The sequence below is a fragment of the Sebastes umbrosus genome, chromosome 24, assembly GCF_015220745.1.
Source record: "Sebastes umbrosus isolate fSebUmb1 chromosome 24, fSebUmb1.pri, whole genome shotgun sequence".
Taxonomy (NCBI): Eukaryota; Metazoa; Chordata; class Actinopteri; order Perciformes; family Sebastidae; genus Sebastes; species Sebastes umbrosus.
The window spans coordinates 1,522,520-1,549,231 of NC_051292.1; the positions used below are offsets into that span (position 1 = coordinate 1,522,520).

General features: G+C 37.7%; 3 protein-coding genes across 14 annotated transcripts; all 3 read right to left on the minus strand.

Annotated features, from left to right (window-relative positions):
• Positions 1-467: 467 nt before the first annotated feature.
• On the minus strand, positions 468-13,033 carry stat1a (signal transducer and activator of transcription 1a). Of its 7 annotated transcripts, none has more exons than XM_037761440.1 (25): positions 12,897-13,033; positions 11,183-11,313; positions 10,109-10,253; positions 9,931-10,026; positions 9,494-9,577; positions 9,293-9,371; positions 9,029-9,120; positions 8,647-8,798; positions 8,312-8,470; positions 8,074-8,166; positions 7,816-7,875; positions 7,714-7,734; positions 7,074-7,164; positions 6,824-6,865; positions 5,998-6,087; positions 5,810-5,908; positions 4,715-4,850; positions 4,528-4,583; positions 4,202-4,299; positions 3,917-4,056; positions 2,740-2,928; positions 2,335-2,413; positions 2,152-2,248; positions 1,774-1,815; positions 468-1,533 (listed from the first exon to the last, which is right to left on the minus strand). In XM_037761440.1, the coding sequence occupies exons 2-25, from the start codon at positions 11,308-11,310 to the stop codon at positions 1,504-1,506; spliced, it is 2,298 nt and encodes a 765-aa protein (XP_037617368.1). In that variant the 5' UTR covers positions 11,311-11,313; positions 12,897-13,033; the 3' UTR covers positions 468-1,503. The 7 variants fall into 7 exon arrangements, with proteins under 7 accessions (XP_037617368.1, XP_037617365.1, XP_037617366.1 ...); XM_037761437.1 differs by having other exon boundaries at positions 9,494-9,580; XM_037761438.1 differs by having other exon boundaries at positions 9,494-9,580; positions 11,183-11,310; positions 12,897-13,009.
• A 4,428-nt stretch (positions 13,034-17,461) lies between these two features.
• On the minus strand, positions 17,462-21,366 carry LOC119483400 (growth/differentiation factor 8-like). Of its 2 annotated transcripts, XR_005205664.1 has the most exons (4): positions 20,989-21,366; positions 19,488-19,858; positions 17,829-19,152; positions 17,462-17,676 (listed from the first exon to the last, which is right to left on the minus strand). XR_005205664.1 is itself a non-coding variant. In XM_037761491.1 (3 exons), the coding sequence occupies exons 1-3, from the start codon at positions 21,326-21,328 to the stop codon at positions 18,772-18,774; spliced, it is 1,092 nt and encodes a 363-aa protein (XP_037617419.1). In that variant the 5' UTR covers positions 21,329-21,366; the 3' UTR covers positions 17,462-18,771. The 2 variants fall into 2 exon arrangements, 1 of the variants encoding a protein (XP_037617419.1); XM_037761491.1 differs by having other exon boundaries at positions 17,462-19,152.
• Positions 21,367-22,496: 1,130 nt separating this feature from the next.
• On the minus strand, positions 22,497-26,298 carry LOC119483395 (spore wall protein 2-like). 5 transcript variants are annotated; one of them, XM_037761484.1, is made up of 6 exons: positions 26,243-26,298; positions 25,039-25,203; positions 24,447-24,514; positions 24,203-24,316; positions 23,109-24,130; positions 22,497-22,613 (listed from the first exon to the last, which is right to left on the minus strand). In XM_037761484.1, the coding sequence occupies exons 3-5, from the start codon at positions 24,460-24,462 to the stop codon at positions 23,115-23,117; spliced, it is 1,146 nt and encodes a 381-aa protein (XP_037617412.1). In that variant the 5' UTR covers positions 24,463-24,514; positions 25,039-25,203; positions 26,243-26,298; the 3' UTR covers positions 22,497-22,613; positions 23,109-23,114. The 5 variants fall into 5 exon arrangements, with proteins under 5 accessions (XP_037617412.1, XP_037617410.1, XP_037617414.1 ...); XM_037761482.1 differs by having other exon boundaries at positions 23,109-24,316; XM_037761486.1 differs by lacking the exons at positions 25,039-25,203; positions 26,243-26,298.
• Between the last annotated feature and the right edge of the window lie 414 nt (positions 26,299-26,712).

Genomic DNA, 26,712 nt, shown 5'->3' on the forward strand with positions numbered 1-26,712 from the left:
CTCCCATGATCCCACACTACTCCACAACACCAAATTCAGTCTTTTGTTATGGGTTTTATTGAGAGGCCCCTAGTGGCAGAAAATTGCATATTGTGTGTTAAAAAAATAAATTCCCCCATTTCCAGCTAATAAAAATGAGCTTACTTGTTGTAAATGCATGAGAGAACAGTTTGCACATATTCTAATCTTAAATATATGTTTCTCTCAGTTGCACAGATGTGAATCCTGCAGCAGCACAGTGCACAGCAAAGACGGCTTCCTGTCACAAATGTTTGCAGCCTGTCATCACATCCCTGGTGAGACTGTGAAAGATTCATCAGATATCTGGTGTGAAGAACATTTTCTGATTTAAGCCCTGCAGAATAAATGAAAAATAAACTTTTTTTGTGTGAAACTAAGGTGCGTTTACTGTTCTGGTAAATTTAAAGCATACCTCTACAATAATAATAAATAAGTGCCACACAAAATGACTCACCCAGGCGGGTTTAATAATGAAATATCAGTCTCAGCTACATGGACATTCAAAATCCCCAATTATACTAACACACATCCGGTCATAGAACAGTTCAACTGCATTAGCTCCCATCATTTGTGAAACCCAAAGCTAATGATAGTTTCTTAAATAAAAATCTCCATTTAAGTGCTACAGGAATGCAAATCACGATTTTAGCTCACAGTTTCTGCTAGAAAAATGATATAGGCATGCAGAATCACATTCTTCAATTTCACTGTTTTACTGGGATTACTATGGAGTTTAAAGTTCACATTTAATAAAAAGAAATATATATGTACACAATTAAAGTGACAGATCATGTCTAAGCTCTATATAAGCCCCATTTGGACTGGATTTATTTCTCTAGGGGAGATTACTTTGATGATGAAAACTTAAAAACAAGCAAGTTCAAGATCTAAGGACGTTTATTCTCGATGGACAGACCATATCTAGATGGCAGGGTTCCTACACATTTTCCAGACATTTTGGTCGATTTTCGTGACTTGGTACAGAGGATGCTGTGACATGACAACGGGGCTTTTGCCTTTGCATATGGCTTTCAATTGCCACCTCCCCCATGATTTTACACAAAGTTTGTATCTATCTTTCTTTTCCTACTTGGAATCCTTAGCCAGCCAGGCTTTATATTTGGGATTGTCCAGCCAGCCCCTCGGACAACTTGCATTTCTCCATTGTGGCCGTCCAGTCCACACTGCTACGCGAAAAGTTGGACAATATTTGACTTGTCCAACATCTTCCACTTTGGGGGGCAGAGCTGTTTTGCCTGTGACGTACAGGCGTAGAGAGGCAGCTCTGTGCAGGGGTGGACTGGGACTGAAATTCAGCCCAGGACTTTGAGACAGCGTAGGAACCCTGAAATGGGGCTTTAGGGGATTGGTTACTGTACCTGTATCCCATTATCTGAGAGTTTCAAAGTCCCCTAAGAGCGTTTTATATGAAGGAAAGAAGAAAGTACAGTATGAGGACGTGGATGAAGTGAAGAAACTCCCTCAGTTTTGGTCCGAAAACTCTGCACTCATCTGGGAAGAAAAGATGAGAAGGACAACAGCTTATTTGATTGTTCAATAAATTTAAGTCCATTTTTCTTTTCTGAAAGAGGAATAAAAAGGTACGGAGACACAAAGTGAAGCAACTTGTGCTGAGAACTGTATCTTAGAAGCAGTATTAAAGGGACTGTTGGTAAGAATCAGAAGTTACAAACAGTCCCTTTAAGTGCAACATCCCAACAGATTAATGCAACAGATTAAAGCTGCATCTACCTGAACGTCAAACTCTCCAAATCCAGAAATCAGATTGTTGGTCTGAAAGCAGAGCAAGACGACAAACAGACAGCAAGATTTACAGCTGGACATACAGAGAGACATAAACTCAGCTTAAATCTATTTAAAAAAAGAAGACCCAGTCAGATCACAGGAGAAATTAAGAAGGAGAAAGAAAACTTCAGATTTCATTTTACAGCATTATAAATGCAGGGTACTCTTTGTGTGTGTTTTAATTTACCTACTGTGATAACTGTGTTGTGTGATAACGCAAAATGTTTGTCGTAGGGTAGCCCTTACGTTAAGATCTTACATTAAAGGTTGAGTCAGCAGTGCAAAGCAGCAATGTGTTAACTAATAGGACAAAGCAGTGCTCACCACAGCATCAATGTCTCTGGGACTGACATACTGCGACAAAACCTTATAGTCGTCAGGAGACATCGGCATCATGTTGTCGTGCAGTCTCGACGGATGTCTGGACAGAAAGCATTGATATTGTCTCTGTTCAAGCCGTTACTAATAAAATATAAAATCATATTAATTATCATAAATACTGCTTACACTTCTGAGACGGATATGAGCTCCGTCTTCATGTAGCCACTCTTCTCTGGACCATTCTCCACGTCCATGGGCTCTGGAGCTGGAAGTCAGTTGAACACAGATTAAAATGTTACAAATTGAATGGAGTTTGGTATAAAAATGTGTATATTGTTACTGGGTAGATTAAGTGTAAGTGGTGAATATTTGATGGTGTTTAATTATACAATATACAAAATATAAGAGTTCTGCAAATTATTATGATTATTGTTTTTTTTTAATTGAATTGCATTAAAAGAAGGTTTGATTAATGTTATTTACCTCAGCTAGTAATTTCAGCTGTCAAATACATGTGAAGTGAAAAGTACAGTATATTATATATATAAGTACAGTAATTGTACTTTACACCACTGGAGTTTGCTGACTTACTCTCTGAGGGTTTGGGGTAGTACTTCCCGAAGGCCTTATCTTTTAGGATGTTGGGGTAGAGGAAGCGGAGCGGGTTCTCCGGGATGTTCTCGGCGGCCATCACCTTGTAGGTGCGGATGATGTCGGGCAGAGAGACGGCGGACAGCTCCTTCTTTGTGTACGGCTCCACGGAGTGGAAGAGCGCCTTGTCTGGGTTCATTAAGAGAGACGTTCAATCAGTATTGTTGATGTGAAATTTGATTTGATGCTTTCCTTTTTCAGACATAACAGGAAACCATTTATAAATGCCCCGATCTTTGCCGAATATATTTGTGTTTTGGATTTTTGGTCTGACATAACAAGACGCTTGAAGACACACCCTGGGTTGTGGGAAGTTATAATAGGAATTTTCCCTATTTTCTGACATTTTATAATTTATTGATTAACTTATAGTATTAAGAACTGCAATAGAACTACACAAAAGGTCATATTTATAAATAAGCTTCAAGGCCAAAAGACACTTATTTTTATGATTTTGCTTTTAATTACTTTTTATCATTTTTAACACCATTGTTTTTATGTATTGTACTGTTTTATTGGTCTTATTTATTGATACATTTTGCCCCTGATGACCTCCGTCTTTAACACCTGTGTTATTGTTTCTATTCATTTTATTTTGTTTTTTGCTGTACAGCACTTTGATGTTTGAAATGTGCTGTATAAAATAATAAATAATTTATAAATAGTACATTTATTATTATTATTTTAAAAAGTGAAGATTTTAAAATCTCCTATTGTTGTACATTTCTTGCAAACTTTCAAGTAACTTGTTTGAGTGAAATGGTATGACCAGCAAATGTATTTAGAAGCCGTTAATTCACTTTTTCAGTCTGATTTTGAATGTAAAAATCACACAATAGTCAACATAAAGGATTTGACACTGTGCTATAAATTGCCCAAAAATCTTTGTGATGTAATATTAGTAGTATAGTAATAGTTAGTAGCTAACTAACCAGGACTAGTGACTTCCTTTAGGGACTGAAAGTTAAAGACAACAAACAGGTGGGTAGCCTTTTCGTGTTGTTTTCTGACTAATTTCTGCGCAGACAAAAAAGAGTGAACGAATTTGTAAAACTATAAATGAATCGCTGAAATTTGGAGGTGTTTTTATGTGGCTGAGGAGAGACTTTGTGGTCACCGTGGACGTCGTGTTCGATCCAGGTGAAGGTGATCGCTCCCTCCCTGCTGCTCTCGCTGAACCTGAGCAGGAAGGTACCAGGACACTTGTCACTCAGCAGATGCTTCTCCCTCTCCTTACTGATGAAGCCCAAGATGGAGCTGCAAACAGAATGACAACAGGGCTGGAATGTAACTCAGTACATTGAGTACTCAAGTACTGTACACATTTGAGGTACTTGTACATTACGTGAGTCTTTTCTTTTCATGCTTTGTACTCCACTGCATTTATCTCAATAGCACCCACCCGTCGTTCCAGAGGGAAAGCAGGTGTCTTTTAATCAGATCCAGGATTCCTTCGATCCACAACCAGAACGGAAAAGATTTCTCGTTGGCACTCTGCTGCTGGGCAAAAGAAAAGGTGTTTATTTTAGCAAAGACACGGTGAAGTGTAAAAAACAACAACAATGAGAACAATAAAATAGTAACCTGACAGAATAAAACCATGTGAAAGAAGAAAAGAATGTTTTTAATGTTAATGATTATTTTCATAATGTTATTGTCAGCAAATAGTGAATTGATTATTTCAGTCAGAAATCGTTCTTTGTAGTTTTTAAAAAGACTGTGACTCACCTTGCAGAACTTGACCCAGGGGATTTGTCCCTCTGGGTTCCTCTGGGCTTTAGCTCCTGCAGAGAAACATTTGAAGTTTTACATTCACGCTTAATTCCTCTGTGCCAAAGGCCTCCACTGAGCCCTAACGGTGTAAAACATCTGCAGGTATCAGAGGCGTTCATCTTTAAAAAGGTGTGCTTCCTACCAAGCAGCTTGTCAGCCAGCATGTTGAGCTGCTCCTGGTTCAAGCCTCGCTTGGTGGCGGAGGAGAACTGCCAGCTGAGGATCTCGGACAGCTGAGACCACTTCGCCAGCGGAGGGGTGAGGAAGAACTTCAGATTCTGAGGATGACGAGAGAAAAGAAGAAACTTAAATAACAACATGTCAAACATACCTGAACTTTTGAAGCTAACACCAATATTTATATATATATTAGCTCGTCATGAAGGAGGCTAAATAACGCTCCAAATGTACGCTACATTTTGGCGAGGAAGAACTGGCATGGCCATTTTCAAAGGGGTCCCTTGACCTCTGACCTCCAGATATGTGAATGTAAATGGGTTCTATGGGTACCCACGAGTCTCCCCTTTACATACATGCCCACTTTATGATAATCACATGCAGTTTTGGGGCAAGTCATACTCAAGTCAGCACACTGACACACTGACAGCTGTTGTTGCCTGTTGGGCTGCAGTTTGCCATGTTATGATTTCAGCATATTCTTTATGTTAAATGCAGTACCTGTGAGGGTTTCTGGACAATATCTGTCATTGTTTTGTGTTGTTAATTGATTTCCAATAATAAATATGCATAAGATTTGCATAAAGCACTATATTTGCCCACTCCCATGTTGATAAGAGTATTAAATACTTGACAAATCTCCCTTTAAGGTACATTTTGAACAGATAAAAAAATTGCTTTTAAATATTTTAATCGATTGACAGCCCTAATTATATCCCATACTATATTATACTTCTAGATTAATACAGACAAATACTAAGTATCATTGCTTAATCATGTTTTATATTAGTCTGGTGTACGCTGTTTACAGCTGACTTTGCTGTTACTAATCACACCACTGTCAATTAAACTTGCAATTTTGACTTTAATTGCTCTCTTATTTTTGTTTTCGATACTTCTAATCTGTCAATCTGCGACTGCAACACCTGAATCACTTGTGTATCTGCGATAAGACAATATTTGCCAATAGTCGAGAAGGACCCTGACCATCTATTGGATGAGCTTTAAATCAATGCATACCTTATCTTTTGTGTGTGTGTGTGTGTGTGTGTGTGCTCACCTTGGGCTCTGTGGTCAGCATGTTGTACCAGAGGATGGAGGCCCAGCCGCTGGGCAGCTGACAGACGTTAGAGATGACCACAACCGGCAGAGACATGGCCTACAACAACAACACACAACAGGATAAAATCATGAACAAACCCACATAGAAATCCAGAGTAAATAACAACTCCTGTCGTCTGATCTCACCTCCAGTTTGATGTTGAGTCCCGACTGGTTGAGCTGCAGCTCGGACTCAAAGCTGAGCGAGTGAAGCTCCTCTGTGACGATCAGAGGACCCTGAACAAACACACACATATTCAGCTCGCACTAAACTATAACACACACAAAACCTCCACAACTCTCTGAAGGAAACAAATAAGGAATAATGCAACACCTCCTCATTTTCTGCACATGAGCAAAACTTGTGTGTTGTTTAACATGCTGTCATTGTTTCTGATGTTTTATGTCTCTGTAACGTTTTATTCTGAAAGGGTGGAGAAACTTGTGCAATAATCATAAAAACACTAGAGTTGTGTACACTCTGTACTGATGCTTCTTTTAGGCCTAAATTGGCTAAAAATTAGAAATACATAACATTTGAAACCACTTTTGAAAACTAAATATTTAACAAATAATTAATAAGAGACCAGAAATGATCTATAATATTACATTTTTCTTCACACTTCATGTTAGAGTACATTTAACAAAGATATATGTGGATGATTTTATTTGTTAAATATATTTGCCCTTTAACCAGCGGTGGGAAGTAACTAAGTACATTTAAACAAGTAAAATACTTCAAAATTGTACTTAATTACAGTACTTTATATAAAGTACTTTATACTGCAACTCAGAGAGATATTTTACTTTTTATGAATACCTGTAAGCTGTTAATTTTAAGCCGTTTGCTCGGTTGCCATGTTTGCAATAACTTCCTTTTATCCCCTTATCATGTAATATTCTTGCTATTTTGGATTAAAACCAGAACAAGTATTTCTCTCAACAGTATCAGCAGTATCACTGAGGCTCTTACCTCGTTCGTTCGGTTGCCGGCGACTTTCTGCTCTTTCAGTTGCTGCGTGAAGAACAAGAAGAAGTTAGAGAAACTTGCTTTACATAAAAGTTTCCATCATCCGTTTATTTTTAGGTTTAACCCGCCTGCACCTCCCCTCATCAAAGCACAAACAACTTTTACTCTTTATACAATTACCGCTTTCAAATTCTACGTTTCCTGCTTTTAAACAAAACAGCAAAAGTCGATTAAAAATAAACAGAAGTCTTACCAGATGTCTGAACTCTGCTGCCAGGCTGCCGTTCGACTCCTCCATGTTCATGACTTTGGTGTTTGTTCCCAAAATATTGAACTTCCGAAACCTGAAAATAGACACAACATCAATAAGTCAATTTATTAGGAGTCGTTAACAGTAATTTATTAAACATTTATTTACATTCAAATAAGAGGAGGAGGAGGAGGAGGAATATGGGAGCGAGGAGGAAGGAAGAATATGAGGAAGAGGAAAAGAAGATGGAGAGGAGGAGAGAGGAGTTGGAAAGGGAGGAGGAGCAGGAGGAAGAAGATGGAGAGGAGGAAGAGGGAGGAAGAAGAGGAGTTGGAAAGGGAGGAGGAGAAGAAGGAAGTAGGACCAGGATGAGGAGGAAGAACATGATGAAAAGGAGGAATATAAGGGAGGAGGAGGAGGAGGAGGGAAAAATATGAGGAGCAGGATGAGGAGCAATTCAAATATTTTCTAGAGCCCAACGAAAGCTTTTTCCCCCCTGAAATTGTCCTAACTTCTCTTTAGTTATTATTATTAATAATAATAATAATAATAATAATAATAATAATAATAGCTTTATAAGCTCTATACAATAAAAATACATAAAATATATACTGAAATGTGTGTAAATGGATTTGAGACGTACCCTTTCTTCTCCGTCACATCTCTGAGGAACAGAAGAAGATTTATTATTAAACAACATGTTCAACCACACGCAGGTTAACGTGAACTCTTGAACGCAGCTTACTTATCAAACAGGGCCTTGACTTTGAGCTGGTAGTTAAACTCCTGCAGCTTCACCAGGAACCTGAAACAAAAACAAGACTTTCAACTGAAACAGGACGTTGATAGAAGATGGAGAGGAGGAGAGAGGGGGAAGAGGAGGAGAAGGAGGAGGATTTGCTTTGTTTTTGTCCTTTCATCCAGAAACACAGGTGTAATTAATAATATTAATAATTAATAATCCATCATTCAGCAGTCAGACATGAAGCTCAGTTTTTCTTACCGGAGTTTCACTGTGAACTGGACGCCTGTTTTCAGCACCAGCGGTCTCTGTGGGTGGGTGGGCATGCACGGCTGCCTCTCTACAACCAGAGAGCTGCACACACACACACACACACACACACACACACACACACACATTATATTTTAAGTTTGAGCCGTACAACAGGATGAGATTAATTTCCTAATTGAAAATCATTAATAAGGTGATCAATAACGTGTGTGTGTAAGAGGTTCCTTACTTGGAGAGGAGGTTCTTGAGGAGGTCCAGAGCTCGGGCCTCCAGGTAAGCTTTCTTCTGTGTGATGGGGTCGCTGTCGTACGTGAACTTCTGCTCCAACTCCTGCAGCTTCTTCAGGTGCTGACGGACCTGCTGGAGACTCTCCGCTACTGCTGTGAACCTGCAGGACGAGGAGGAGGAGAAGGGGGAGAAGGAGGAGGAGGAGGAGGAGGAGGAGGAGGAGAAAAGGAGGGAGGGATAAAGAGAAGAGGATGTTTAATACAGTCATTGAAGGAAAGATTCTGTTGTTGTTGTTTGTGTGTTTTTCGGAGGATGTGTGTCGACAGGAAGTCTCACCAGTTCTGCAGCTGGTCCACGCAGGCGTTGGGCGGACCGCCGATACAGGCGATCTGCTGCCGCTGCTTCCACTCCGGCAGCTCCTCAGAGATCAGGTCTGACAGCAACAGCTGAGTAACGTTCAGGAGGTCCGTCAGCTGGATCACCACGTCCTGAGAAACACGGCAGACAAGTCATCAGGACGCCTGAAACCAAAACCACCTCTATCTACATCTACATCTACATTTAGATCTTTATATCTATATCTACAGTATATCTAGATCTACATCTACATCTGTTTCTATAAAAGAAGCCAAAACTTCCCTTAAAACATGTGTTTTCCATAATTCTCGCCAATCTTTTCAAGCGTCTTCACAAAGTCAACGCATCTCCGTTTGCTCACCTGTCGTTTGGCTTTCAGCTCAAAGCACATCCTCCCGACCGTCATCTTCTCCTTCTCCAGCTCCTTTGGTGTCATGCCGTTCGGTTCATTCTCTGCACAAACGTAAATAAATCCAGAGTTTAGCTTCACAAACTAGCCTCGTCGGCATCATTTCTTACTGGAGAAAACAACACAGAATATAATATGTACAGCGTCCCCCGTGCACACTATTTCTCTTTCCAACTTGTGGCGTCTTGTAGACCTAATAACACCTTCAACACCAACCTCTGTTCTTCAGTGTGTTGACTTTGAAGTCGTACTCGTCCTGCAGATCTTCCAGGTTCTTAATGTTCTGATCCGCCACCTGAACAACATTTGAGAATAAACTCAATGACATTTTAACAGTAGAAGAAGAAAAAGAACAGTCTTCACACTTTAACTCTGTGAATATGGTGTCATATCACTTATTAATCCATGTTGTTTTACCTGGACTCGGTCTTTTATCTCCTTCACTTTGTTGTCCAGCTTCTGTTTCTCCACCACCATGGCCGACACCGTCCCCTCACCCTCCTGCTGCAGACATGAGGGAAACTTTATAGTAAGAGAATTGCTCCATTTATAACCAAAGTTAATATTTATTTATTATTATTGGAATCTTTATTCTTTATATCTGTGTTGAACAATAAAATATTATAAATATAATTAGCGTTTTCAGTCCAAAATGGCAGCAGCGGCTATTGTCAAAAAACACCAGTTTCGTCTCCTTACTCTTTGATGTTAGCAGTCATTTGGTGGTTGCCTAGCAACATATAAAATAAAAAGACGCAGCAAACTGCAAAAAAAAACAAAAAAACGCTCCATCTGATCGGGCAACAAAAAGGCAGTGCGGTGCGCCTCGCGTTCTCCACTGATCAGGGCCTTACCTCGGCGCTCTTCGCACTGGCCAGGATCTTCTGCTCCTCCTTCAGGTTTCTGGAGATGATCATTGCCATGTGGACCGGATCTTCCTGGAACCGATCCTGCAGAGAGACACTTAAGTGTTTAAATTACAGCTTACACACCACACAAAGGTTAAAGTCTCTGCTCCGGCTGGGTTCGGACCTGCAGGTTCCTCTTGATCTTGCGGATGTTGTGCTGCAGCAGGAAGTTGTTCTCCAGGGCGAAGCGGCTGTGTTGGTCGTCCAGCTGAGCCAGGAGGTCGTGGAACCGAACGGTGGCCAGAGAGTCCTGAATCGCCACCGTGTCCCTGAGGAGGCCGAGAACACACCACTACTACTACAGATGCAACCAATGACTATTTCTAATAATTATTTTTCCAATTAATTGTTTAGTTTATAAGATGTAGAGTCCAAAAGAGGAGGTCTGGCATTTTGCTGTGATAAATGTATCTATTCATCAAAAATGGCATTGAATTAACATAATCTTCTTTAATTAAACTGCATCTTCTACTATGAATAGCAATAGCGATCTTCCTGGATAACTTAGAGTTAATCAGTGAAAACCCATTCTCAAAGAGGTCACTAATTAATTGAATGATTATTTTTTTGTGTTTTTGACCCGCGTTCATAAGTCTTTTTGTATTTATTTACATAAATACTAATTAATTACAGATCCCTACATTAAGAAACGCAACATTTAAAAAGTCTAGAGCTTAAACAATTAATCGATTGATATTTTGAAAATAATTTATTCGCTTTTCGTCATTTTTCGAACAAAAAAAAGAATGTTCTCAGATTATTGATTCGTCTTCTGATTTAAATTAAATATATTTGGGCTTTTGGCTGCTGGTCTGACAAAACAAGACATTTAAAGACTAAGAAAATAAGCGCTTTATTTACCATTTTCTGATTATTTTATAGATAATCAATTAATTGAAAAAAGTGTTAGGCAGATTTATAAATAATAAAACATATTCATTAATCGCTTTGACAACTTTTAAATTAAGTTTTGATCTGTTTTTGTAATAGGGCTGCAACTAATGCTTATTTTCGTTACAGATTAATCCGCTTAATTAATTGATGATTGGTTAATAAATTGACCGCTTCAAATGTCTTGTCTATGTGGAACAATATTTATACAAAATTGGTGTGTCTTTTTGTAAAGTAAAACTTTATTTAAACATTATAAAAAGATCTTATAAAGAGCAAGCCATCACTTTCAAGTTTGTGCTCTCACCAGTCGATGCTCTCGATCCACCTGCTCAGGTACTGTCTGATGTCCATCGGGAAGGAGTCATCATACAGCTGGTCCACCTGTTCCAGGTATTTGCAGTCCAGCATTTGGAGCTGGCACCACTGCGCCATCTTCTGTTGAACAAGAGCAGCTTCATGAGGATTCAGGGTTCCAACTTTTAGGTTTGTTCAGGTAAAAATTAGAATCTGACCATGATCAGATATTTGTTTTTCAACCATAAATACAAAACATAAATTATTTTTTTTTTTTATAAGGATCTCTTGAATATGTACAGTTGAAGAATAAACCTTTTCAAAGCATAAAAACTCATCAAAAATAATACTTTTATTGTTTATAACTGAGTACTATTTCTTATTCAGATTATGAGCAGTACTACTGTTGCTTCTGTTACACATTTTGTATTTTTGTTTATGCTGCAGTCGTCTTAAGACCTTCGGAATATATGAATAATGCAATCAGTGTGGTCAGAGGTCAAAGGTCAGGGAGCTCTGGAGCTTGAAAGAAATCAATGTTTTGCACAAGGGCACTTCAGCAGAGTGAAAGGCTTGAATCCAGCTCCTCTCTTCACTCACTACACCAATCCAGCTGCTTGTTTACAGAGCAAGAAACTGGGAAATTAGAAAATGCTGACTCCATAATTATTATAGGATGTGTGTCTTCTCCTTTTGGTTTCAAGATGCATTCACTGTTAACAGGAAAGTGCAATATCTGAAACTTTAGAGTGCAAAAAAAAGGAAGACAAATGAGTAATATCCTGGAGGAAAAAGAACATGGATTTGACTCATTCTTGCATTTGAAAAAGATGAATATATTACAACTGCTTCATTAAACATGAAATTGATGGTTATTGCTGCATCAAATTTTATTTTATATTATTCAAATCACATTATTATAATTTGTTTTATATATATATATATATATATATATATATATAAGTTGGCAAAGGTGAGTGTAGGAGGAGAAGTCCATAAGTTTCGATTTCCCCACTGCTATCACTCCCTCTGGTGTCAGACTATCCCACAGTGGAAATCTCACCTGAACCAAATTCCATCCAGAAATGTGACTTTTTAAGGATTTCTTCTGTATTGCTATAAATACCAGCGTCACAGCAAAAAACATAACACTTAATCTAAATTGTTATATTTTCACTGGTGAATTCGGCATACGTGTGATTCACCTGGTGTTACCTTGAAATTAGCTAAACACCTGAGACAGGTCGCTTAATTACTTCCTAACTAACATGAGTGGTGGGCGGTGACAGATTCAGTAAACACCTTTAAAAGTTAAATTCTGATATAAATAATTAAAACTATCAGACTAAAACTATCAGACTATCCCAGGGTGGAGATCTCACCTGAACCCTCCTTAGGGCTGATTCTAGCGAACCAGACTCCGTCCAGAAATGTGACTTTTTAAAGATTTCTTCTGTATTGCAATAAATATTAACGTTACAACAAAAAATACAACACTTAATCTAAATTGTTATAGTTCATTAGTGAATTCGGCATACGTTTGATTCACCTGGTGAAACAAGAAATTAGCTAAACAGACGTTTTTAACGTTATAGACTATCAAGTTCAACTAGCTGCTAAATTTAGTAGTTCAGCTTGTTTGAAGAGTTTTCTCTCATTAAGAACAGATAGCTGATTTGAGATACATTATGTAACTTCATGAAGCATTAATTGATCAAACTTACCTTGTATTTTGAGGAAAAGTGTCCAATATATTACCGAAAAAGTAAGTTTTTCCTAAATGGTGCAACCAGTTTGCAAGGCAGCTGCTGCTACTGTAGTGTACAGGAAATAGCCTCAGCCAATCATCGCTCACGCTTTGCGACATGGGCCCGCCCCTTTTCTTTTGACAGCCAATCAGAACGATGCAAACCGGCTGTTCTGTCAGTTAGCTATCCTCCCCATAATAACAACTATACACAGTATGTTTTTTTTAGATTTAGTGATATGAGCACAATATCAAGAATAAACATGTGTAAACAATTTTTTTTATCATACACTCTATGTGTGTCAAACTATATGTAAAATACTATTTATATGATTAAAAGCAAAATAATGTAGTTTCCCAGGGAGAAAAGCCACTAATCAGAAGAGCTTACAGTAACCACGTGTTTTCAGAGAAAGAGAAAGTAACTCCTACAACTCTGAAACTGAAACCTATGATGAAATAACCAGTTTGCATATTACTACATTGACCAAAATAAGATAAGAAAATTATTTTCAAAACACATGATTGGAAAAAAATGTTAGATAATAAAACATAATACATGTGTTTCAGATTTGGCCCCAATAACAATAATAATAATAATATGCTATATCACAAGTGGAAGAACCATAGTTATCAAGATTATAATTCTTACAGTCTTTATATTTTTAGATTATAATTTACAATCTTTAATGCACATTTTTAGACTATAATTTACAGTCTTTGATGCAAATTTTTAGACTATAATTTACAGTCTTTAATGTACATTTTTAGACTATAATTTACAGTCTTTAATGTACATTTTTAGACTATAATTTACAGTCTTTAATGTATATTTTTAGATAATAATTTACTGTCTTTAATGCACATTTTTGCACATTTTTAGACTAATTTACAGTCTTTAATGTACATTTTTAGTTAATAATTTACAGTCTTTAATAAACGTTTTTACACATTTTTAGACTATAATTTACAGTCTTTAATGTACATTTTTGCACATTTTTAGATTATAATTTACAGTCTTTAATGCACATTTTTAGACTATAATTTACAGTCTTTAATGTACATTTTTAGACTATAATTTACAGTCTTTAATGTACATTTTTAGATAATTTACAGTCTTTAATGCACATTTTTAGATTATAATTTATAGTCTTTGATGCACATTTTTAGACTATAATTTAAAGTCTTTAATGTACATTTTTAGATTATAATTTACAGTCTTTAATGCACATTTTTAGACTATAATTTACAGTCTTTAATGCACATTTTTAGATTATAATTTACAGTCTTTAATGCACATTTTTGCACATTTTTAGACTATAATTTAGAGTCTTTCATGTACATTTTTAGATAATAATTTACAGTCTTTAATAAACGTTTTTACACATTTTAGACTTTAATTTACAGTCTTTAATGTACATTTTTTATATAATTTACAGTCTTTAATGCACATTTTTGCACATTTTTAGATTATAATTTAAAGTCTTTAATGCACATTTTTAGACTATAATTTACAGTCTTTAATGCACATTTTTGCACATTTTTAGATTATAATTTAAAGTCTTTAATGTACATTTTTAGATTATAATTTACAGTTATAATAATATGTATATAATAGTATAATAATATAATTTAATTTGATTTAGTATAATAACATAATTTACATAGTGTACATAATCCTTATCAGGTTATCAGGAAAACATTCATTTTGGGGGAAATATCCAGAAAAGTGTGTATTAACGCCCTCTTGTGGCCACGGTTGGTAACCGCAACTACATCAGTGTCAAGTTAGAGTTATTGCATACAAGCTATGATACTTCCGGTCATTATTCAAAATAAAAGTCTTATAAAATACATTAGTGGCCTACGGTGGCCCTGAGGGCTCACTGCAACAACGCGAACGACGTGTTTAAGTTAGCCGAGCCAGCCACCTTCTAACATTAGCTCTGATTATTTCCTTGTTGTAATATAAGTAATATTTGAAAGTATTCGGCAAACAAGCTACATCAGAAAAATTTATAAATAACATAATTCGGAAAATGTGTTTTAACGCCCTCTTGTGGCGACGGTTGGTAACTGCAACTGCATTGATACAACGTCCGGTCATCATTCAAAATAAAAGTCTTTCTTTCCGTAATATAAGTAACATTTAAATGGAAAGTAGTCGGTAAACTAGCTAAAGCCTCAGCAACATGATATCCAAGTAACATCATATTCAGTCTGCCTTCATGCTAATGATAATTATATGTAGTTATTTATAATAATAATAATAATAAAATAAATAAATAATAATAATTAGTATAATAATAATAATAATAATAACAATACTACTAATAATACTTATTATTAATAATTAATTATTATCCATTCATTATTATTATTAAATAAAATGTATAATAATACTAATAATAATTATTAGTATTGCATCTCTTGCTCTTTTATTTTGAAGGATTCAACCGGAAGTACAGCTTCTATGTAATTCGTCTAACTTGATTAAACCGCAGTTATAGTTACAGACTGAATATGATGTTACTTGGATATCATGTTGCTGAGGTTTGTATGTTGTATAATGTAATATATAATAAGACTTTTATTTTGAATAATGACCGGAAGTATCATAGCTTGTATGCAATAACTCTAACTTGACACTGATGTAGTTGCGGTTACCAACCGTGGCCACAAGAGGGCGTTAATACACACTTTTCTGGATATTTCCCCCAAAATGAATGTTTTCCTGATAACCTGATAAGGATTATGTACAGTATGTAAATTATGTTATTATACTAAATTAAATTAAATTATATAATTATACTATTATATATATATATATATGTAAATTATAGTCTAAAAATATGCAAAAATTTACATTAAAGACTAAATTATTATCTAAAAATGTACATTAAAGACTGTATAAGACATTATTATTAAATTAGATGTATAATAATAATAATTATTATTATTATAATCGTAATTATAATAATAATAATATGTAATTATTTATAATAATTATAATAATAATAATTATTAGTATTATAATAATAATAATCCTTATCATAAATAATTAATTATTATTAATTAATTATTATTATAAATCTTTTTCGGATTTTTTTCAATGCGAACTTTGTTTCTTCGTTTCCTGTAGTGGATTATTTTACCTTATCTAGTTTACCTTATCTTATCTTACCTTATGTAATGGTGATTAATGTTGTTTTTTTTGATGAAAAGCGCTCTATAAATAAAATGTATAATAACAATAATAATAATTATTATAACAATTATAATAATAATAATAATAATAATAATAATATTTAATTATTTATAATAATTATAATAATTATTATTATTAGTATAATAATAATAATATGTAATTATTATTATTTAATTATTATTAATTAATTATTATTATTAATTTTTTTCTGCTTTTTTTCCAATGCAAACTTTGTTTCTTCGTTTCCTGTAGTGGATTATTTTACCTTATCTAAAGAAAATCACTTTTTATAGAGATGAACATAATGACACAATAAAAATATGATTTCATACAAGCAACACTTCCTGTTACATCCTTCAAAATAAATCTTTATGAATTAAACAGTGAGCTGCTTTTAATGTGTAATTAAGGTTGTTTATTTTTATGAAAAGCGCTCTAAAAATAAAATTTATAATATACATATGATACATACAATACATATAATAATATGTTATTATAATAATAATAATTATTAGTAGTATAATAATAATACTACTACTACAAACAATAAGAATAATAATTATTATTAATAATTAATTATTATTAATTATTTTTTTCTGCTTTTTTTTTTCAATGCAAACTTTGTTTCTTTGTTTCCTGTAGTGGATTATTTTACCTTGTCTAAAGAAAATCCCTTTTTATAGAGATGAACATAATGACACAATAAAAATATGATAGAACTGCTCAGTGACCTGACCCCTTTTTTTTGTTTTTGTTTTTGCAGGAAAGCAAACCAACGTGCACCAAATAACTTGGATGGACATTTTGTTCACTGCAGAATCACAGACGTGAAACTGTGTGTCACTCGTTGACGTTCCGTTCCAGCAGCAGTACAAAGAGTTTTGGGTCAGAAACCCCCGTGATGCACAACAACAGTCAGGACATCTGCACTGAGCTTCATATCAGATCAAACCTCCCTCTGAGATCACAGTTCCTGCCCTCACATTGTAATTGGCTGATGGATCCCAAACTTTGCTGGCTGTTTATACACTATTTTACCACTCAGTGATTAGATCTGAAACAACCTCTAGATAAAAGCTGGTGCTGATTTTCTTGAGTTTTTTGCTCCAGCGAAGGAAGGTTGGAGTTAAAGTTTGAGTTCAGAGGTCTGGCTTTGGTGTGGAGCCGTGCAAATCAGAGTATTATTGCTTCCCACGGCATACAAATATTAGTTTTATCTATGATCCAGTATGTGCCGTCAGCTGCAGTCGGTCTAATGTCCACTAGATGCAGCTTCACTCTATTACACAGGAAAATGATTGTGTCCATACCAGGATAATTAAGATTTTCTGTACTTACTTGTTCGTAGCTTTTATTTCAGTATCTTGTACCAACTTTACACCACCTAAAATCTTGTTTTTGCTGACCTTCAGTGTTTTAGCTTCTCATCCTGCTGCAGTGTTGTAGAAGTTTACTCCAGGGTGTGTCAGTGGGTGTTGTTACAGGTGCAACAAATCACCTTTCAGCCACTTTCAGTCTCTTTTTCCTGCAAATGTATAGTGCTTGCAAGCTATAAAACCAGAGAAGAAAAATTGCAAAATGCCAGAAAAGAAGAAGAAGAAGGAAAACATTATTAAAAATCAGCTTTGAAAATCTTCTGACAACCTTTAGGCCTGAAGAATAGAATTGTGAACTGTTTGATTACAGGTCTACAAATCGTACAGGTTAAGATTTGATTGGAGGTCTGCCTTGATTGACAGGTCTCTCATCCTATCACTTTCCCTTGTGCTGGTCGTCAACTCATTAAATACACTCATAAGGGGAGACGGGGCAGCCATCTCAAAGGAAGAACATTGCTGACAACTTTCTCGAGAACAGATCACAGCGAGGAGTTTGCAAACAAGCTTTGGGTCAGCTCAGAGTCAGTAGGTTCATGTTTTTCAAAATAAAGGCGCACGTGGAAGACACCCTGCAGGGTTTGCTGTTGTCAAAGCTCAAATCAGAACACGTTTTCACAAGACAGGAGGACAGGAAGCAGTAGGAGTCAGTCTATATATCTTTTTTGAATATGCATTATGCAATTTTGCCAACTTCATATCTAATTCATTAATGAATTATACTCATGCTTTTTACCATTGCATCGTTCTCATTGCCAGGAGGATTAAAAAGTTCACCCACTAGGGGACAGTCATTGAAAAAAATCAGGTTTTGCACAACATAAAAATGCCGATAACTGAACATGGTGATACTTCTGACAAAGTTACTTTATAGTGAAGAAAAAGTGACTCTATGTGTTTCTCTTCAAAACGTTCCACCATTGTTCTTGCTTGTTTACTGCAAACCTTACTTGTCATCCCGATATACTGCCACCACTTTTCACAGTCTAGAAGTTTAGATTAAGAACTTCTGAGATCTCCGTTGTGCTTTTCTGATCTTTAGTTGTTCCTTCAGAATAACTTCTTTCTATAATGTTTAGTCTGATATCTAATTGTTGTAGTTGGATAAAAGCACAAAGTATGAAACTAAAAATAGGAGTCCTGTCCTTGAGAATACTCCTTGCATCTCTTTCATAGATGGGATAGATTTTTAACAAAATATTGATTTTTTTTTCTTCACTTTTGCTGAAAACAAAGCTTCTATATGTCCTGCAGACGCCGCGGCTTCCTCAGGAGCAGCCGCAGTGGTCGACCACCATGGATGGGATCTTTCCGTAGATGATTTGCTCCTTGCGGTTGAAGTAGAGCATGTTGATGGGTGACATCTTGGTGGGCGTGCAGCAGGGCCCCGCTGTGCCCCGTGGGTTGGCCTTGTTCACCAGGTGTGCATGTGGGTACTGCTGCAGGTGCATGAACTCGCACTCCCCCGAGCAGTAGTTGGCCCGGTAGCGTTTGGGCGCGATGATCCAGTCCCAGCCGAACTCCTCGAAGTCGACGGTGAGCGGGTAGCGGCAGCAGCGGGTCTCTGCAGACTCCTCGTCACAGTTGAGGCCCGAGTCACGGCGGGATCTCTTGGGGTTGTCGAGGATCTTCACTTCGATGAACGGTTGCTGGAAAGGAATTCAAAATACATGTAGGCAATGCAACAGACAAAGCACCTGCAACCAACATGTCGTAGTTCTGTCTGTAGCCGTGGTGCCATGCAAATACATGATCAGCACTATGCTTTCCACTCTACTTAGGTCAGCTTCACGTTGGTTTTATTTTAAAAATATGAGAGCACCGCTATTCAAGATAACTTCATCCCAACGTTTAAAGAACCAAGATCCAAATCCGATCTTTAGTAAACTTCCAGAGTCCATGTGCTTTGAAGGTGTAAGTTAATATGTCTGTATCGTATATCGTATCGTATCGTATCATATCGTATGATTTGTGGTTCACTCACCAGTCCTTCCTCTCCGGGCTCTGCTGAGGTGACGGCCAGATCTCCTCCACTGGAGTCGTAGGCGTTGATCTCGAGCCCGTAGTTGGTCTCTGGTTGACGCAGCCAAGCCTGCAGCAGTGACTTGATGTCAATGCTCTGCCAGGAGCCGGCACCGGCGTCCGTGTCGATCTTCAGGGAGCGGACTCTGACTCGGGTGTTGTTTCCCTCCTTCCCGGGTTTGAGGCGGGAGATCTGCAGGAAGACGGTGGTGACGATGTCGGCCGGCCGCAGGTGAACCCACAGCTGAGCACGGAGGATGTTTTTGGGTTGGATCTTCGGACTGAGGCTGAACAGGCAACAGGAGGACAACTCGTCCTGGGCGATCGGATCAGCTGGAAGAAATCATTCAAATGTGAAATCATCCTGTTTAATACAAACAGGTTGAACATTTGGCTTTTGTGTAATCAACTGGTCTGTTTGTCCAACAGTTTGTCAAAACTACTGAACAGATTAGCATGAAATTTGCTGTATGTAACCCAATTTATACAATATTTAGACCATTGCGCGGGTTTTAAACGTAAACATTCTAAATGTGTCCCAGTTTATTTCCTGCTGCAGTGCATGTAAATAACATCAGCTGACAGGAAGTACACATGGACCCAAACTGTTGCCTAGCAACGCAATTCTGTTGCAATTCCGTTGAAATGAGCTAAAACGGAGCGTTTCAGACAGAGGGTAGACAGTATGAGGAAAATAAAGTTTTTTTTAAACATTAAAGCATGTAAACATGTTCTAGTAGAAACACAAAATACAAGTATGAACCTGGAAATGAGCACGATATGGGACCTTTAAGAAATATTAGTTTTAAAAAGAAATTTCTAAATTAAAAATAGTCAGTGATTAAGGTTACATGATCCATATTTCTACTGTCTGTTACCACTGACTCAGTGTTTACTAGGGGTGGATGAAATTATTGCAATATTGTGTTTTGTGATACTGTATTAATTCTCAAAAACCCTGTATTGAATTCTAATTAATAGTTTACATGCATAGATTAACTCACGAAATACTTTACTTTATTTACAAAGATATGCAGATCCTACTATTCTGATTGCATATACTTTTTTATGCTCAGATTTTATGCATATAGCAGTGTTATTTATACTATGATAGTTTTCCTAAAATTAGATTTTAAAAAAATCGCAATATATTGCCTTACTCACAGTATCGTAATATATCCCAATATATTGCCAGTATTATTGATAGTATGAGGAAAATAAAGTGTTTTTTTAAACATTAAAGCATCTAAACATGTTCTAGTAGAAACACAAAATACATGTATGAACCTGAAAATGACCACGATATGGGACCTTTAATATAAATATTTGAAACAAACGAAAATATATAGAATATTTTTGTTTGGTAATTACGTTTGGTAGCCATGGTGATGATGGTTCTCCATTAGAACAGTAGTATAGTATATATAGTATATATATAATATTTGGTATGGTTTGGTAGTTACGCTTGGTAGCCATGGTGATGATGGTCTCCGTGGTGGCCCGGTCCTCGTCCTCTACTCTCGGGTCGTACTGGTCCAGCAGCTGGGTCAGAGGAGGCGCTTTGGGCAGCAGCTGGCGGATCATGTCCCGGCTGATGTTGGGAGCCTGTTCCAGCCGCAGGATGCTGAGGATCTGGGTCTTGATGCTGTGGAGCCTCATCTGCTTGCTGTGCTCCCTGAAGTCACAGGCTGAACACTGCTCTCCTCCGTTCTCCACCAGCAGCTTGGAGGTCTGGTTCATCTCCATGGAGGAGAAGCTCTCAGAGAAGAAGAGGAGCAGGCTGAGGAAGAGGAAGAGGAGCATCCTGGAGAGACGAAGAGGTCAGTGCAGAGTGACGCTGTCTGATATGAGTCTGTCCTCTCGAGCCTCACCACTTCATGATTGGCTGCTAGGAGCAACTTTTTTTGGATCAGAAGGGAGATTTAAAGAGGTAGCAGGATTTAGGCTGAGTAAAGAGGGCTGCTTTGTGTGATGGGGCTTGATTTTATCACAGATTTATTTTTAAAAATGTGACAGACGAAATAATTTAGAAATGTTATCAATTTTATTTGATAAATTATTTATTTTAATATTTCAAATATATATATATATATATATATATATATATATATATATATATAGAAAATGTTATCAATTGTTATCAATTGTATTTCATAATGACAGTTTTCAGCAATATATATATATATATATATATGTGTGTGTATTTTTTTTTATTAGAATATTCTTTTAACTTTACTTAAAGCAAAAAATGACCACTTATAGTAACTTATAATCACATTATAAAGCATTATAACAGTGATAATAATGTATTATAAAAAAAGATTATAATTAATACACTATGATCCTTGCAAAAAAAATTGAGTGACCAGCAATTATGAAGTATTATTGACCTTATAAATCATTATAAAATGCCTTATAATGTGTTATGATTGTTGTTATTACACACTAGGGATATTTATGAGTCCTAACTATACTTATACAATACTATAAGCAGATTATAACGCATTGTATGTATGTTCAAACAACTTTTGTCAATGTTTATAACATTAAAGTGAAGTTCTTTTCAGTCAGTCTGTAAAGAAAATAATAAAATCATAAAGTTCTTTTTGCCTCTGCCATTGTTTAGTCTCATGATTAACACCAGTCATGCATACGCCATCAACAGTATCTGATAATAAAATAATAATCTCTGACAGGTCAGGTGACTCACTCACACTTCAATCCACCTTGTTGCCTGGAGCGACAGAGGTGAAGCTACACCCTCCACACCTGTCACCTTACCTGACACTCCACCCAGAGGTGTTGGCTGCATCTCGGCACTGCATGCATTGTGAAGTCTGAGACAAACAGGACTCTTTGTACTACTATCGTTAGTTACTCTGCACATAAACAATAACATGATCCAGCTGCGGTTATGAAAACAGGAAAGTCATTTCCTGTCACACTGGTTGCATGAAATACAGAAAGACCATTTAAGTTTCCAGAATGTTTTATTTCATATAAGTGTAGACATACAGCGTTTCATCTCATTTAATTTGCACAATGGCATAAGGAGTTTGACGTATATGGTGGTCCGTGTGTCTGCTGCCTGGAAGACAAAACAAGATAGTTTTATAGTACAGTTCAGCACGAGAAATGAGCTTCAACAAGACAAAGAAATACACAAGAAGCTGTTCAGAGCACCAGTGGTTAAACTTTCCTTCAAATCTTATCTGACCTTTTTGGGGGGAAAGACAAACTTACTGACTGGATCAAAAATGAATAATAAACTAAAGCGAGCTTTAAAGACCCTGCAAAATTGGCTTCAAATCTTCTCACTTAGTATTTATCTGTTGTTTATTAAGGCGTGAATATTGAATGTAACAATCAAAGTTTATAAAACGTCTTTAAGCTTTGATCCGTCATCAAATTTTTTTCCAACTGAGCCCCGCCCACTTCAAACTAGTGAGGAGAGCGCAGAGAAAAACCCACAAAAACAGACATTTCTGATAGAAAATAACCAAAACTGCTCCAACTCTGGCACAATTGATTGATTGGATGACAGAAAAGGTTTTCAGGGCCTTTAATTAACTTTGTATCTCACCTGTATTCAACAATGTCCATGTCCATGTCCATGTCCACCACGCCCACGGCCGTGCCCGCCATGCCCGCCGCCATGCTTGCCATGCCTGCCGCCATGCTTGCCATGCCTGCCATGCTTGCCATGCCCGTGCCCGTGACGTTTTTTACGACGACCACCATTCCCGTCATCGCAGCTGCTGCCGCTCCCGCTGCCGCTCCCGCTCCCGCTGCCACTCCCACTCTCACTCCCACCACTGTGGTCACGACGATGAGGGCTATTTCCACGTTCTCCATGGCGTTTGGGGCTGCGTCTGTGCCGATCCTGATCGCGGCCGGGGCTGTTTCTCCTTTGGTTGCCGTCACGATCCTCGCCATGGTGGTCATCTCGAGGGCGGTCACGGCCGGGGCTGTGTCTCCTCTGGTTGCCGTCGCAATCCTCGCCATGGTGGTCATCTCGAGGGCGGTCACGGCCGGGGCTGTGTCTCCTCTGGTTGCCGTCGCGATCCTCGCCATGGTAGTCATCTCCAGGGCGGTCGCGGCCGGGGCTGTGTCTCCTCTGGTTGCCGTCGCGATCCTCGCCATGGTAGTCATCTCCAGGGCGGTCGCGGCCGGGGCTGTGTCTCCTCTGGTTGCCGTCGCGATCCTCGCCATGGTAGTCATCTCCAGGGCGGTCGCGGCCGGGGCTGTGTCTCCTCTGGTTGCCGTCGCGATCCTCGCCATGGTAGTCATCTCCAGGGCGGTCGCGGCCGGGGCTGTGTCTCCTCTGGTTGCCGTCGCGATCCTCGCCATGGTAGTCATCTCCAGGGCGGTCGCGGCCGGGGCTGTATCTCCTCTGGTTGCGACCACCTCTATCAGGGTCCATGTTGCGACCCCCATGACGGTCCCTATCAGGAAGATCATCTCCAGGGTGGTCTCCACCATGAAAATCATCTTCACGATGACCCCCATGACGGTCTCCATCAGGAAGATCATCTCCAAGGTAGTCTCCGAGATCAAGATCATCTTTCCATTGACCCCCATGACGGTCTCTATCAGGAAGATCATCTCCAAGGTAGTCTCCACCATGAAGATCATCTTTCCATTGACCCCCATGACGGTCTCTATCAGGAAGATCATCTCCAGGGTGGTCTCCACCATGAAGATCATCTTTCCATTGACCCCCATGAGACCCCTGGTCCCCTGGCATGGGGTCTATGTTGAAGCCGGATGGGTGTGTGCCTGTTTCATCATCTATCAGAATCAAATAACGAGATTTGTTTCAAGAATAAAGCTACAATTTTGAGAAAAATGGCACAAGACTCAACAAGAAACTTTTACTTGCGTCTCTACAACAAAGGAAGAGATGAACTGTGCATCTTACCGCAATTTCCGAACATTTTCTGCCGACGTTGTTGTCTTTGAGGCAGATGATTTCTTAATGCGACAGCACTAAATAAAAGAAAACAGGGAGGTTGACATGTTACAGTTAAACCAGTTTGACTGGAAAATGACACTGCATTAAAAAAACCAATAAGTTTAGTCATGTGAAAACTTAATAAGTTCAATCCCTTTAAGTTTGGAAACAGCTTTTAAATCTCTGAAGAACCTTTTCAATCATACTAGAATTAAATCTGTCACTTTAGTTTTTAATGCAATCCTGGTTCGCTTATTTTCTCAGTGTTATAAAATAAAAAACGTTGTTCCCGATTCTGACTTTGACAGGAAGTAGCTCTTTAATTTCTGTTGTGCTCTGCTGATCACTTCTAAGCATCTGTTCAGTGTTAAACAAAAACCAAGTTAATTAATTCACATTATCAACAAGTGACAAAATATGCCTCTGCCTCGACTGGAAACACACTAATCAATTTAACCGTGTTTTATTTCATTCAATCTCAAATTCTGCAAAACATTCTTTGACAAATTTTAGGTGAAAACCTCATTCCCCAAAACACAAGAAAAAACTGTGTACTTACATGAGATGAACCGCAGTCAACAACTATCCCGTCAGTGAGTGGAGAGACGATGCACTATGATTAATAAGCACTGTCTGTCACAGCTGCATTCTTGTTCCATCACGCCACCGTACGAGGCAGGTAAACAGATAGAGGTGTTGTCCTCTGACATTTGTTAGTTTGATCCTGAGCCAAACAAAATCCTGTCACCCACAGATGGATTTTGGGACAGTGGGCCCCTGGGAACAGACATGTAAAGGGCCCCCACCCCTCCTACATAAGAACAAGAGCCACAGATTCAAAGAGACATATTTTTTCGTTGTTTTGCATCTGTTTGTAGTTGATTTGCATCTCTTTTTGGTCATCTTGCATCTTTTATTTTTGGTCTGGCATCTATTTTTGGTAATTTTGTGTCTCGTTTTGGTCGTTTTACGTCTTTTATTGGTCGCTTTGCATCTCTTTTTGGTTGTTTTGCATCTCTTTTTTGTTGTTTTGTGACTTTTTTGGTCGTTTTACATCTCTTTTTGTGTCTTTTATTGGTAATTTTGCATCTCTTTTTGGGCATTTTGCATCTATTTGTAGACATTTTGCATCTCGGTTGTTTTGTATCTCTTTGCGTCTCTTGTTGGTCATATCGGATCTCTGTGGTCGTTTTGTGTCTCTTTGTGACTTCCCAACAAGAAATGTTAGCAGTAACTTCCTACAAAGGCTCAGTGCCCAGTAGGCCTGTTCAGTAATCCATCCATGCTGTTACCTATTATTCTGTATTTAAAGACAACAATAGCTCATATTAATGAATGTATGTGTTGTCTTTGGAGGCAAACACTACTGAGATGATTTAGCTAGAATCCAGATGTATTTCCATTAACAGGCAGACATGATGATCAAGACTTAAATCTGGCAGTCCAACATTTCCTGAATTATTGACCCTTGTCAGCGGTGGAAAGCAACCAAGTACATTTTGAGGAACTTGTACTTGTGTCTTTTAACTATAAGTATTGAGGGTACACTGCCAAGTAGGTATTATAAATGTAATTTCCAATGAGACCACAAGATAGCAGCATACAGCAACTTTAAAATCACATCACTGGCTTCAGAAAGGTGAAGCTTAATTAGTAACTATTAAAGACAAACTAGCAGCATGTTGCACTGCAGAGTGCAGCTGTGAGTCATATACAAACATGAGAGGTTGAGTGAGAATTATTAAAACAATTATTTCCTTTACCGTTATCCATCTGGAAGCAAGTTTTCAGGTCATGTCGCCACCATCCCAACAGCCTGCAGGAGACAGAAGAAGAATGTCATAGCTTTCTTCTCAGTGCTAACATATCTGTATCAGTCTGTCTTAAAACAACAACAACTGAAGTTGAGATTTCAGCAGTCTGAGTTTGACAAATCAAGTGGGTATGGGACATTTGTATTATTTATATGTCAACTAAATTACCCCCTAATTTCTCTGAATCATGCAATCTTTTTTCTTCTTCAATCTTTAAACACAAACTCCAAAGTTTCTCAACGTATCTTTGGAAACATTTAGATAAAGTCAACAATGTCTGACCAAACAACACGAGTTTGTGAAGACTGAACCAGATCTCAGCGGTCATGAAATCTAACTGTTCTAAACCTCAACCAGGTCTTGTATCACATGTGCTGCATTGTCCCTTCATGCTTTATAGCTATGTATGTCCATATGTG